At 39.9% G+C, this 14,635-nt stretch overlaps 1 protein-coding gene across 1 annotated transcript; it reads right to left on the reverse strand.

The window, feature by feature from the left end:
- Positions 1–308: 308 nt before the first annotated feature.
- Positions 309–14,635, reverse strand: LOC139740617 (beta-lactamase domain-containing protein 2-like). The gene is made up of 8 exons (XM_071651201.1): positions 14,432–14,635; positions 14,122–14,285; positions 13,020–13,156; positions 10,283–10,514; positions 8,607–8,791; positions 6,564–6,647; positions 5,817–5,981; positions 309–588 (listed from the first exon to the last, which is right to left on the reverse strand). Exons 1-8 carry the CDS (start codon positions 14,572–14,574, stop codon positions 403–405), a joined length of 1,296 nt encoding a protein of 431 aa, XP_071507302.1. The 5' UTR covers positions 14,575–14,635; the 3' UTR covers positions 309–402.

Genomic DNA, 14,635 nt, shown 5'->3' on the forward strand with positions numbered 1-14,635 from the left:
TATTCATTCATAACACATGTTTCGTATCGGTTTATGGAAATGCATTATTGGTCACGGCTTCATAATACCAACTCATAGCCAAACTTGTATACTACGTGCTCAAAATTCTGCGCAGTTCGCGTCGTATATAGTGGAATGTTTCGCTTCTCTAGGAATACTGCAGTCTTTATCAACCAATTAACTCTAACGATCTTAAAATTCTGTGTTTTTGGCTTTTCCCATTAAATGATAATGTTTTTGTCACAAAGATACACCAGCTGCGAAATTAAGCTACAGACACACCTTGCCCCCCATGTATTGTCATACTTTGCTCATTCTTCTCTGTACACTTGTAAACGAAATAATACAAAACATTTCCTATTTCAGGTATCAATTTCAATCATGATTTTAGCAGGCACAAAATCATGTCGTTGGTTGACTCTTCACACAGGTATAGAGCGAAGCCAGGAGAGCTTTGGTCCGGGGTGCGTGGTGAGGAAAGACAAACGGTGACTGGGAGGAGCTAACGAAGGCAAAGCCAAGTTGATTCACGGGATCGGCGAACCCCATTTGGCCACCTGCACCGGCATGTCCGTACATAACACCCTCCTGAACAGTGATGAAAGGACATGAAGTAGAGAGATAGAGAGAGAGAGAGACTCATCAATTATAAAATCAAATGGGATAAGGCTATTTCTATTCTTACCTTCCAACCACTAACTGTATTCTCACAATGATTTTCATCCACAATCAGTACTCAATCAAAATGAATTGTTGCTTTGTAGGAGGAAAGCAAATTAGCAAAAATCAAGAAAAGAAGAAAGGAGAACCCTATAATCAATGTTTTCTGCAGGAGAGAAATTGATCTTGTTACTAGTCCAAAAGTAATCGGATTAGACTTATGTTCATTATTAGACCTACATTATCATTAGACATATACCATTTTTTTTTTACACCCACACTGATCACTACACCTGCATTCCTTTTTGAAGACGTATTACATCCATCAGCGAGATAGATCTGCGGTCATTGGGCTTTCAGCTGCCGATTATGTTTCAGAATGGATTGTCTGTCAAAGTAAAGTTTACACTATACCCATGGATACATAAAGAAGACCTTATTAATAGTAATGATAATAACCACAATATGATTATTATTACTATTTATTATTACTATCATTATAATCATAATTATTATCACACCATCGTGTAACGCAAACTGATAATCAATAAGAAAACCAATCATTTTAAAAACGCTTCTTCCTCCAGGGAAAAAGATTTGAAAGATCATAAAGTTGATTTGATTTGAAAGTTTAAGGCGTGCAGAAAGGTAGGGCCTATTGCATGAAGAAGACGTTAAGAGCGTTTAAGATTTTTTCTATCCCGAAACACTTAGATTGATTTATTTGTTACCCCCCCCCCCCTAAAAAAGGAAAAAGCTTGTGTGACAATGATATTGTTTCATAACCTGATTATGCACACACTACCTAAATAGCTAAGTACCCACCAAACAAGCGATACATGTACATGTGTTACTCAATCATCAGCATTGGAACTTCTGTTGTGCTCCAAATGAAACTGATTGTGCGATCCAATTCTAATTGTTAAAGCATAGTCTCCTATATTGTATGCATGGGCGTCACCAGGGGGGGGGGGGGGGGGGGGGTGCGTTGGGTGCGAACGCACCCCCCTTCAGACTAAAAAAAAAAAAAAAAAAAAAAAAAAAAAAAAAACTTCAGTCTGCGAGCGACCTCAACGCCGGACACTAAATGATTATTATTTTTTCTTATATTGTTTTTTTTTTTGACATTTTTGCATCGGGGACAAAAAAAGAAAAGAAAAAAAAATCGTGGGCAAAAGCAATTCGCACCCCTGGTTCTGGCAGCACTGATTTTATACATAATTATCTACTAGTACAAGTGTATTCTATACAGTGTTGACTATATACATAGATTTTGGACATCCTTCCCATACTTGGTCACTTCGACGCCACCTCGCTGGTCATACCTCCCCCAGTCATGAACATAAACCGACACCCTTGACTACCAGTGGCGGATCCAGGGGGAGGGGCGCACCGGGCGTCCCCGCCCTCTCTTAATTTCTAAAGCGAAAAAGTATAGCTACAAATGGCAGTTTTTGGACTGTAAAATGTCAAAAATTTCAATCTCGCTCGCTGGCATTTAGTCGTAATGCCATTCTCCTGCCAGTAATTGCCGGCAGTTCCACCCGGTGCGCCCCCCCCCCTTACTGCAAAGAATATAGCTACAAACGGCAGTTTTGAGACTGTAAAATGTCACAATTTTCAAACTCGCTCGCTCCGCTCGCTCGCATTTAAATTCTCCTAATATTGCTGCCAGTAATTGCCAGCAGTTGCGCCCGGTGCGCCCCCTCAATTTCGAAAGCAAAAAAAAAAAAAAAAATATAGCATCAAACGGCAGTTTTGGGACTGTAAAATGTCAAAATTTTCAAGCTCACTCGCATTTAATCTTTATGCAACTCCCCTGATGTTACTACCAGCAATTGTCTGCAGTTGCGCCCGTTGCGCCCCCCCCCTTAATTTCCAAAGCGAAAAAATATAGCTACAAACGGCAGTTTTTCTACTGTAAAATGTCAAAATTTTCAAGCTCGCTCTCTTCGCTCGCTCGCATTGAATCGTTATGCAATTCATCTGATGTTGCTGCCAGTAATTGCCAGCAGTTGTGCCCGGTGGCATGCGCTCCACCCCCCTTAATTTCCAAAGCGAAAAAATATGGCTAAGAACGGCAGTTTTTGGACTGTAAAATGTCAAATTTTCAAGCTCGCTCGCATTTAATCGTTATGCAATTCACCTGATGTTGCTGCCAGTAATTGCCAGCAGTTCCGCCCGGTGCGCCCCCTCCCTTTATTTCCAAAGCGAAAAAATATGGCTAAGAACGGCAGTTTTTGGACTGTAAAATGTAAAATTTTCAAGCTCACTCTCTTCGCTCGCTCGCATTTAATCTTTATGCAATTCCCCTGATGTTACTGCCAGTAATTGTCTGCAGTTGCGCCCGGCGCACCCCCCCCCCCCTTAATTTCCAAAGCAAAAAAATGGTTACAAACGGCAGTTTTTCTACTGTAAAATGTCAAAATTTTCAAGCTCGCTCTCTTTCGCTCGCTCGCATTGAATCATTATGCAATTCACATGTTGTTGCTGCCAGTAATTGCCAGCAGTTGCGCTCGGTGGCATGCGCTCCACCCCCCTTAATTTCCAAAGCGAAATGATATGGCTAAGAACGGCAGTTTTTGGACTTTAATATGTCAAATTTTCAAGCTCGCTCGCATTTAATCGTTATGCAATTCACCTAATGTTGCTGCCATGCAGTAATTGCCAGCAGTTCCGCCCGGTGCGCCCCCTCCCTTAATTCCAAAGCGAAAAAATATGGCTAAGAACGGCAGTTTTTGGACTGTGAAATGTAAAATTTTCAAGCTCGCTCTCTTCGCTAGAGCGCATTTAATCTTTATGCAATTCCCCTGATGTTACTGTCAGTAATTGTCTGCAGTTGCGCCCGGTGCCCCCCCCCCTTAATTTCCAAAGCGAAAAAATATAGCTACAAACGGCAGTTTTTCTACTGTAAAATGTCAAAATTTTCAAGCTCGCTCTCTTCGCTCGCTCGCATTGAATCGTCATGCAATTCACCTGATGTTGCTGCCAGTAATTGCCAGCACTTCCGCCGGTGCTCCCCCTCCCTTAATTTCCAAAGCGAAAAAATATGGCTAAGAACGGCAGTTTTTGGACTGTTAAATGTAAAAATTTCAAGCTCGCTCTCTTCGCTCGCTCGCATTTAATCGTTATGCAATTCACCTGATGTTGCTGCCAGTAATTGCCAGCAGTTCCGCCCGGTGCTCCCCCTCCCTTAATTTCCAAAGCGAAAAAATATGGCTAAGAACGGCAGTTTTTGGACTGTTAAATGTAAAAATTTCAAGCTCGCTCTCTTCGCTCGCTCGCATTTAATCGTTATGCAATTCACCTGATGTTGCTGCCAGTAATTGCCAGCAGTTCCCTCCGGTGCGCCCCCCTCCGTTTATTTCCAAAGCGAAAAAATATGACTAAGAACGGCAGTTTTTGGACTGTAAAATGTACAATTTTCAAGCTCGCTCTCTTCGCTCTCTCGCATTTAATCGTTATGCAGTTCACCTGATGTTGCTGCCAGTAACTGCCAGCAGTTCCGCCCGATGCGCCCCCCTCCCTTGATTTCCAAAGCGAAAAAATATGGCTAAGAACGGCAGTTTTTGGACTGTAAAATGTCAAATTTTCAAGCTCGCTCGCATTTAATCGTTATGCAGTTCACCTGATGTTACTGCCAGTAATTGCCAGCAGTTCCGCCCGGTGCGCCCCCTCCCTTTATTTCCAAAGCGAAATAATATAGCAACGAACGGCAGGTTTGCTTTTTTTTTTTACTGAAAAATGTCAAAATATTCAAGCTCGCACGCTCCGCTCGCTCGCATTTAATTGTTATGCCTTTCTCCTGATGTTGCTGCCAGTAATTGCCGGCAGTTGCGCCCGGTGCGCCCTCCCCCCCCCCCCCTTTATTTCCAAAGCGAAAAAATATAGCTCCAAGTGGTAGTTTTTCTACTGTAAAAGATGAAATCCTAGCTACGCCGGTGCCCTTTCCCCACTTGGTTTCCCTCAACAACAGTAAAAGTCTAGGGATTGAGAGCTTCCTATATTCCAAATGTCGGTCCAAAAAAAAATCTCGTTACATTAGGGTCAAAACGCACCCCCCTTGAAAAAAGCTGGTGACGCCCCTGGTATGTGTGCAAAGGTTTTCAAAAATGCCATTGTATTTCTGTTAGCCAGAAATTAATATTTAAGAATGACGTTATAATGCAAGTTTTCCTCTTTTTTTTTTTCATTTGACGTGTACCACACAATACATGGGTGGCTCCAGGTATTCCGTAAAGAGGGTGCGCCTATAATCATGGGGGCGGGGGGGGGGGGGGGACGCACTCCCCCCCCCCCCCCCCCCCAATTTTGGTCTTTTTATATCTGGATCCGCCACACTGGAATGATATCAGACTACCAGTATCTTACTTATCATGAGGTCTTCTCTTTGCTTAGTGTATGCTCTACATGATCCCGTGACTTCTTGAGCTCACCCCCCCCCCCCCAAAAAAAAAAACATTAAAGGACAAGTTCACCTTCATAAACATAAGGATTGAGAGAATGTGGCAATATTAGTAAAACACATCATTGAAAGTTTGAGGAAAATCAGACAATCCGTTCAAAAGTTATGAATTTTTGAAGTTTTTGTGCAGTACCCGCTGGATGAGAAGACTACTGCAGTGTATGAATAACTTAGATGTCACATGCGTACAACAATATAAGGAAAATATAAACAGAATTTCACAAAATTCCGTCTTTTGAAAAAAGTACACATTCCCCTGACTCGTTACCGATAAATGTTATGGGTAATATTATTCCCCCTGCCTTTAGAAAGAGGCAAGTCAATTGCTCTTTTATTATGCGAAGAAAGTGAAAATATGTTGAATTTTCTTTTATATTTTCTTTATACTGTTGTACGCATATGACTCACAAGCTGTAGTAGTCTCCTCATCCAGCGGTTCCAACACAAAAATTTAAAAAAATCATAACTTTTGCATCGATTGTCCAATTTTCCTCAAACTTTCACTGATGTGTTCTACTAATATTGTTGCATTTTCTCAATCCTTATGTTTATGAAGGTGAACTTGTCCTTTAACTTGAAGATAATTGAGGATGTGATCTTTGAACCGTCCCAGGTTCCATTCATAGGTCCACAAAGCAATAACTTCAATATTGGTCCACCTCTTCTATTAGCGGTGGACGAAAGCTCGTACCTCCATTTGAAGAAGAGCGAATCCCAGGTTATAAGCCATTGGTATTCCCAGAGTTCTGTCTAAAGTAGGTTGTCTGTCTTTCATCAGATCGTTCGCAGCTTGTCTCGAGAGGAGGGTCTTGTTGGTTTGAGGGTCAGTACCACCCATCGCTAGGATGCCATACAGCTGATGAAGAAAAAAGGGAGAGAAAAGAACCCGGAACATAATTGGAAAGTCCCGTTATTGCTTGGGTGACAAGGAATCTTTGTAAGCGTATTACAGGTGATAATCCTGGTACTGTATATTCTAATGTATTCTCGTTGATTTTTGTTTTTTCTGGTTTTTAATTCTTTCCAGCTTTTTTTTTTTTGGCTTTTTTCTCTCTTGTACGTTCCTCTCCTTCCTTTCAACGTATTCGTTATCATGTTGTTTGTTTGAGACGACTTTAAAATTTTCATCTCGGGACCTAAACACAAGCTTAATCGTTTTTTGATAGACTCGTAACATTTTATGTTTGTAAAAATTAATTGTACTTTCTCTTGATTACGAAGTTATGTCTTGTCTATTGTGCTATCAATTGTATCAATTGTGTTTGAGAAGTGGAAAAATGATAATAAAAGCAAAATATTCAGGGAATAGTCTAGATACTAATGAACGCTTCGGTTTTTCCATAGAGTATCTATATGAGATATGGAACGTAACCTCATTGAAGATGAGTGTTCCAGAGTGCTGGAATCACTGAGAGCAGACACATGAAGAGAAAATTACCTTAGCAACCGATTCAGCCATTCCTATTCCACTCGCCGACGGTATCTCCACCAGGAGTTTGTAGGGGTCGTTTAATCCTTCAGTCTTCCTGGACAAATGAAAAACTTCATGAAATCCTAGTAAAGCGCACGAGACACAACAGGTGCACCATGGCCCGAATTCACGAAGCTGGTATACTACAATCTTGTCCATGGTTTAAACCATGAACAAAGACCCTAGGGCTCCAAGTGTCGCACTGAATATTTCGTTACGAAATCAGTCATTTCGTCGACGAAATATCCATGTCGTTACGAAATGTTGTCATTTCGTTACAAAAAAAAAATAATAATTTCGTCGACGAAATGACGGATTTCGTAACGAAATATTCCATGCGACACTTGTCGCTCCATGGTCTTTGTCCATGGTTAAACCATGGACAAGATTGTACCACCTTCGTGAATTCGGGCTAATAAGTTTATTAAGCCTTTCCCGACGTTTAGATGAGGGCATTTTCGTTTATGACTCTCTCATCCAAGCAAATCTGAGATCAGAAAACCTCATTCCCGTGTCGCCAGTATTTGTTTATATCGGTAGATTATAAGAAATTGAACGTCTAGTGAATTTCAACACAAAACACTCTGTTCACGAGGTTATTGTATGGTAAAGATAACGAACTAATAGTAAAAACAACAAGCAAAAAGGAAACAACCACAACAACACCACCTCTTGACAAAAGTCCTAAAGCATCTATACCAGGGAATCGAAGGAACAGTCCTTCTCTGTTTGGCGTGTACTGGTGACATGGGATTGATATTCTTTCATTGCAATATCCTTACGCAACGGGTGACTTATAATTATGTCGACTTAATTTTCTGCCTGCTGAGCAAGGAAAACAAGGGTTGAAGTCGTAAATTACACCTTATAGAATGTAATAATAATAGTATCATTATCCTTCCCACGACACCCATGCTGGTGTGAATTGCAAAAAGACTTTAAAAGCATTCTTTGGCTCACTGCGTTTGAAGTTATTCTGCACAATAAATTATATAGCATACATGAAAAGGGCACTTGACTCATCACAAAGTTGGTGAAATGTTCTTACTCTTAAAGCACATTATGTCAGCAACAAGTCGATGGAATGCGTAATATAATTGGTAATACAAGGCAGTTTTGTGAAATTTCCTTTTTCCTACCTTCATAATCGTTCCGTCACTGTCTATGACTGTGATATACAAATTGTTTTAATCTTCTCATCTAGCGATATGGCTCCGTATACATTTTTGAACGAATCGACAAATTTTCCTCGATCTTCACGGATATAATTATGTCATATTTATTCTTCATCTACTGCATGCCAATAATGCTTGGGTCAATTTCTCAGAATCACCTTGCTCCTACCGCACCAAATACACGGATACGGGTGTACGTCATGAGTTCTACACCTACGATTCATACAGTCCATGAGTCATACAGCCCATGAGCTGACAATAGGCAAATAAGGACCACGAGTTCGACACTCATTATATCATTGGCTTACAATATAATGTTCCTAGTGTCGGTCTCGTGGGCCTTTTTTGCCTTGTGTGGAACTCGTGGGCCTGGTTTCGCTAATGTCGGATTAGTGGACCTTATCTGGTCGTGTTGAATTCATGGGTTAGTGTCGAGTTCATGGGGGCGCCGTGGCAGATATAGTGCACGGAAAAAACTCCCGACTCCTAATTGGAGGACATGAGTTCGATTCCCGCCCAGTGCCTACGTCCTTGACAAGATGTTTTTACCCACCATGTCCCTCTCAATCCATGTATATAAATTGGTACATGGCAACGCTGGTGTAGGCCTGATAATAACGGCAGGGCTTTCAGGTAGAGCAGTGGCAACACTGAAGAAGCTATATAAGGAAAACATTATTTTTGTTATGACTCGTGGGTTGTAACCTCATGCACTTTTCTTTTCTTTTCAATGTAGAACTTGTTAATGTGCGCCTTATGACTCGTGGGTGTTGATTTCGTGGGATACCCCCTTTTCTCTCTCTTCCCTTTTATCTGTGAAGGAAGGAGCACTTACCGAACCCATCCCGCCGTCCTCAACTGATCTCATGAAGACGTCAGTAGTCAGCATGTGTAACAACACCTGTCGATTGGTGGCGCTCGTCAAACCTCGCAATGTCGACAATAATAGGTTGCCCTGGCCTGGGATCCTTGCTGTACGGTAATACTTTTCCAGCGGGAGTCCTATGTAAAATTCTAGGCCTTTATAGAAAATCATAAAACAGAATGATAAAGAATGAAAAAATGGATAACTGGAACAAAAGGATAAAGTGGAAACAAAAAGTTTGGGACTTATGAAATGAGACTTTGAAGACATAAACAGTATATCAACCTTCCACGTTTTTTTCTGTGTTGTTTTAGAGAGAAGATATAATTATGGTCATTTAGTTCATCCGTTTCCCTATTTAGATTGGCGGAATATGATGCGAGATTAGTTTGGCGTTTCTGTGCAAAGTAGTAATCCGGAGTTTCTCTTTTTAATAGCACTACCTATGATCTGTACTTTTATTCAAGAGTGAATATTCTATCCATAAGGCGTTGCCCGTATCAGATTTGTTAATTTCTCATACTTCTTTGACACTTGGTTAGAATAGTGATCTTGCCGTTATCTTTTGGAGATAAGTATTGATATAAACTTTACGAGCTAATGTCAATCCTTTGTCATTAAAATCATCGAACAGAAATGTATGATTATGATACATGAATCATGTTCGTTCGGTCGTCCATTCGTTTCATTTCCTATGAAAAGATAGCTGGGTCGCCCATGTTCAGCTGCAATAGTTGGTCTTCCTGGTATGATGGGGTCCAGTTGGATGTAAGTCGGGACCACTTCATCGGGTTAGACACCCGGGGGGGGGGGGGGGGCGTTTCATCAACGAGTTCGTCGGAGGTTTTCACCGACAAATTTGCTATCAGCCAATCAGACGCAAGGATTTCAGTAGCTTTTAACAGTTGTCAGTGTAAATCACTGACAAAAAGTTTCATGAAACGGTCCCCTGATCTTTGCGATGAATGAATGAAGCTGGATCTTTTACGTGCATGAGTTGTGGCTCTCACCCACAGGACCTCCATTTTTATGTCCTATCCGAGGGACAGGGTGTTTTGCCTCTTACTAGACGGGATGGTATGATTACACACAATGGGAATCGACCCGGGGTCCTTTGGATCGTGATGCAGACGCGCTACCGACTGAGCTAACTCACCGCCCATGTCAAGTTAGTCACCACAATGTGTCACAAGACATAGTTTACAAAAGAGGATTACACGTTCGTTGCGATATGTTATAACAGAGCTTAACACTCGGGCCAATAGATGTGAAATACTGGTAGCCAGAAATAAAAGGAACATGGCAATCCATTTCGATTCTTAGCTGGATGATAGGAACAACAAAAAGTAACTTTTTAAAAAGAATTTGGTGGCCCGGCATAAATTTTAGTAGTCCCCGTCCATGGAGTCCCTGCTGTAAATCATATAACCTTGCATTACTTTACATGGAAATAAAGTCATTTGATTTGATTGAACTAAATTGAATCGAATTAGATTGAACAAAAAAAAAACAAAAAAAAACTTTTGAGTCCCAGCTATGTATAGGAATATGGGGTAGAGGCTATGAGATGCATTACAAAATTATATTAGATAGTAATTTTGTGATTACAAAAAGTGATAGAAGTTGTATACATCCTATATAGTTACCAAATGGTTCTGCTATTTCTTCAGCAAAGAACTTCCCCAGTGTCCTGTGTTTTGGGTCGACTCGTCGCAGAAGCTCGTTAGTCAGAGGGCCGTAGGTTATGGTGTGGTAGCCGTGAGTTTTACCGTCAGGTTTCCATAAGGGCTCGCTCGCCGCCATTAGTTCGCCAGCTTTTGGCACGTCAGACATGAGCTCGTAGCTGAGTCCCGGTGGGGCCGTCACGGGCAGACCAGACTATGGCAAATGTAATCGTCATAAAATAGTAATTTTCTACCCTCTTACCTCATAAGCTATATCGAGATTTTACCTTTCTCGAGCATGTCTTCATATTCATATTCAGGGCATTAAACTTGTCTTAGAGAATGATCCTTGTTGCATTAAGATTAATGAATGCTAATATCGAGTTGTTTTTATTGCAAATGTTTGAGAAATTGCCCTTCATCGACGTAAGCACCGATCTTTTAGTGTTTTAACAATATTAATATTACAAAGTTATTTTGTTCCCGACCTGCGTATCTCAAAATAACTACATGTATCTCTACAAATGACTTAAATAATCCATATTAAATACAATAGCTATAAAAAAAACCTTGAATAATATACTGTTTACTCATTACTTATCTATAGCGATCCACGTCCCACAAGCTTTGCTTTTTAGTGGATCACTATTTTCCATAATCGAATTTATTTTCCGCACGCCCACGAAGTATATGCATTATTCCTCTTAATTATTGTATATACATATATATATATATATATATATATATATATATGTTGTTATATAATTTATCTCGTAAACTACATGAATCTTTTGCAAATGTTTGAACAATATCATTTCAAGACATGTATACTTTGTACTTCATGTTTTGATTTTCGTTGATTGGAAATAAACTATGATTGAATTGAAAATTGAAAAGTAGAAATCATGAGCATACAACCCAAATATTGCACATGCCCATCATTTTTTTATTACTATCATGACTGGTACTAAACACTAGATAGTCCTGATAGTCGATGTGTATTTACGCCGATGAAAGGCAATTTGTCAATTAATTGTGAAATTTGCTTTTCTCAATTGTTCATTTTGTCTTTCTGACTGATTAGAGAGATTTTAGATTAGAAAAAAAAACTCTCTCTCTCTCTTAATTATTCTCTTCTTCTGAGTACTGTAAGTCACCAGCATCAATTTTAACGTTCAATTTTGTATAGTTTTAAGAGCTCCAAGGTAATAAAACTGTACTGAAGTCGTCGGAACAAGCGGCACGTTTAATTTAATAATCTAGTGATACGTTCGTTACCCTTTCCCCCGTTTATAAGAATTGCATACTTTGCAATCACATGACGATTTGTACTCTGAATAACGTTTGAAAACTATGCAAACCAATAAATCGAATTTCAATTGAATCGAAAATCAATCACAACAAATGAGATGACTCGCAATCACTTAATGACAACTTTCATCGAAAACACGATTGCCAACATGTCTACGGGTATAAGAAAAGTCACGTATTACTTTTCTTGATTATGACAGTTGATGACACACAAGCTTGATTGGTCCCAGAAAGAAATTCTCAAACAAATGGAATGATACCCAAATCATGTTTAATATGCTGCTGAAGGAAAATTTTCTACAACACAAATTTTACCAGTTAATAATAATACACGCTGTGTTCTGGAAATGTCAGCATTATGTTCTTTTACAAGAGAGAAAGAGAGGGAATATGTACAATAATATCATACACTGAAAAAAGTCCGGTATTCAATATGAAACACAGAGTTGGTGTTACATTTCTGGTGCGCACTTATTAGATTAATACCTGCGGGTGTCATTGAGGTTTTTTTCATAGTTGATTTGAACTTCAACAGGACAATAAAGAATTTTCCGATAAAGTACTTGATTTTTTAAAGGTGTGAACACATTTACACCACAGTCACACCAGTAATTGTGCGGTATCCTATTAAACCTGGACGGGTATTGTATATACCATTGACATTAACACCAGCTATGTCAAATCAACACAATGCCGTGTAACTGTTGAATTAACACTAGCGCCGTATCAAAAATATCACCAGCTACAGTGTCAAATCAACACCACGAAGTGCCTGGTGCCTAACACTTTTCAACACCACCACAACATGTGATTTTTTAATGCATGGTGTTGTATATAAGATACACTAGGTTTGCGGTTCACCATGTGTAGTCCTAAGAAGGACTGTTGGAATGACAGGAGAAGGAAAAAAAAAAGGTCGGATAAGAGGTAAGAAATTGAGTGAAAATATTCTTTCTGGAGTGTGTGAAGTCCTAAAAAGGACTGTGAACCAAGGAGATAGAAGAGCTTAGGAAAGGACTCAACGTTTCGGACAGTTGACTGTGACAGTTGACTCCTGAGGACGGACAGTCAACTGTCCGAAACGTTGAGTCCTTTCATATAAGCTCTTCTATCTCCTTGGTTCACAGTCCTTTTTAGGACTTCACACACTCCAGAAAGAATATTCTCACACAATTTCTTACCTCTTATCCGACTTTTGTTTCTTCCTTCTCCTGTCATTCCAACAGTCCTTCTTAGGACTGCACAGGGTGAACCGCAAACCTAGTGTATCTCACCACAACATGCTTTCTACACCTGTGGGCGTGGTCCTGCTCTATTGACACTTGACCAGTGTTAAATTTAACACTCATGGTGTCAAATGTAACAACGATGTTTTTGCAGTGTAATGTGAATATCTAAGAGATGATACCTTGTGTTCGAGAAGCTCTCTCACGGTGATATTCTCCTTGCCCTTTTGAGCAAACTCTGGCCAATAGTGAGCCACGGCTTTGTCGTAGTTGAGCTGCCCTCTATCGACCAGCAAGGCAAAGCAGATCGCTGCTATTCCTATAGTGAAATCAGTGGCACAAGATGAAAGGCCTATAGAAATTCACGTTTCTTTCTAGCGGATTGCAAATGTCAGAATTTGTATGCATGCGACCTAAAAACCTATACCAATCAATCAATAACGTGGTAGGGTCAATGGAAGGAAAGTCACTTACTTTTACTCACTCTTCTTAGCACTCCTGTGGAATACCTGGCAAGATCGGAGAGAGAGAGAAATAGGGAAGGGGGGGGGGGGAAGGAGGTGGGGGGAATATATTTCCTGAATCGATTGGCAGACAGATGGCTATTGTGTCATGTTTACAGATGTAATTCAAGAGGTCCTAACGTCATTAACATCAATCGTGATTGTAAAAAATAAAATCAAAGCCGAAATGTAAACATCGAGTGAAAGCAGCAAAACACATACATGAAATTTTAGGGGAAAATCGGACAATCGATTCAAAAGTTACGGATTCTTAAAGTTCTGCACAGTGCCGTCATTGCTGGATAAGAAGATAACTTTTCATGAAAAGTTCACATTTCATCCACTTATTAATGATTTTTTTTTTAAAATCTTAATAGTAATATAATTCTCTGTGCTTTCTGAGAGATGCAAGTTAAGTGCTCTTCTATTTTGCTAGAAAAGTGAAGATATGTTGAATTTTCTTTTATTTCTTTATATTGTGCATAATGACATCATGAAGTTTAGTAGTCTCCCTACCTAGCGATGACGGCGCCAAAATAAAAAACAAATCAAAATTTTTGAATCGATTGTCCAATTTTCTCAAACTGTCACTGATGTGTTCTCATTGCTGCTTTCCTTCAATCCACATTCATATTAACTTGGGGCTTTGGTTTCCTTTAATTATTAAACAAAAAGCGTTCCTTTCAGATGTATTATAGTCAGCAGAAGTGCTCCTGACAAAACACCTGGATATACAGGCGGGCATGATTCTACATCTGTTTCTCTTCGGTATCTGTAATACCTTTCGTAGTTGAGTAGAAAATCGACATAGTATCTTGACGCCATTGTTGTCCGATGTCTGCGTCTGCGTAGCCTCCCCACAAGTCGACAACCTTTTTGCCTTTGTAGTAAGCCGAGAAGGCCGATCCACCGTAGAGAGAATCGCGTCCGGATTCAAAGTTTTCTCTGCATGGAGACATACAATTTTGACAGTCATTTCAAACAGATAATGCTTACTACTGAAAGAGAGATGTAACTATAAATGAGGGTATGAAATATCGCAATAGGTACACGTCAACATTGCCGAGGGAAGAATAATGAGGCCTACTTACCTAAAAGTCTTCAAGACGTCTTCGAATCCAGGTGCAACAAACCCGTCCGTGATTACTGCAGGAGGGGCCTCGAAGAATGTTGGAAGAAATACAGCCAAAATGGCTGTTAGAACCACCAGACTAGCATTACTCTTAAGACTCATGTTGATATCCGAGATCGAATTAATTATCTAGTATGATGTTACTATCCTGCGCGTGCTTATA

The sequence above is a fragment of the Diadema antillarum genome, unplaced genomic scaffold (assembly GCF_040938485.1).
Source record: "Diadema antillarum isolate AM-2024a unplaced genomic scaffold, OU_Dant_1.0 seq00000867_RagTag, whole genome shotgun sequence".
Classification (NCBI taxonomy): Eukaryota; Metazoa; Echinodermata; class Echinoidea; order Diadematoida; family Diadematidae; genus Diadema; species Diadema antillarum.

Bases quoted from the DNA above. Each gene is read 5' to 3' on its own strand.
- LOC139740617 (XM_071651201.1), bottom strand. From the start codon at position 14,574: ATGAGTCTTAAGAGTAATGCTAGTCTGGTGGTTCTAACAGCCATTTTG. The intron at 6,648-8,606 runs GTAAGTGCTCCT...TTGTCCAGGAAG, and splicing joins AGGACGGCGGGATGGGTTCG to ACTGAAGGATTAAACGACCC. The intron at 5,982-6,563 runs GTAATTTTCTCT...TTTCTTCATCAG, and splicing joins TGGCTGAATCGGTTGCTAAG to CTGTATGGCATCCTAGCGAT.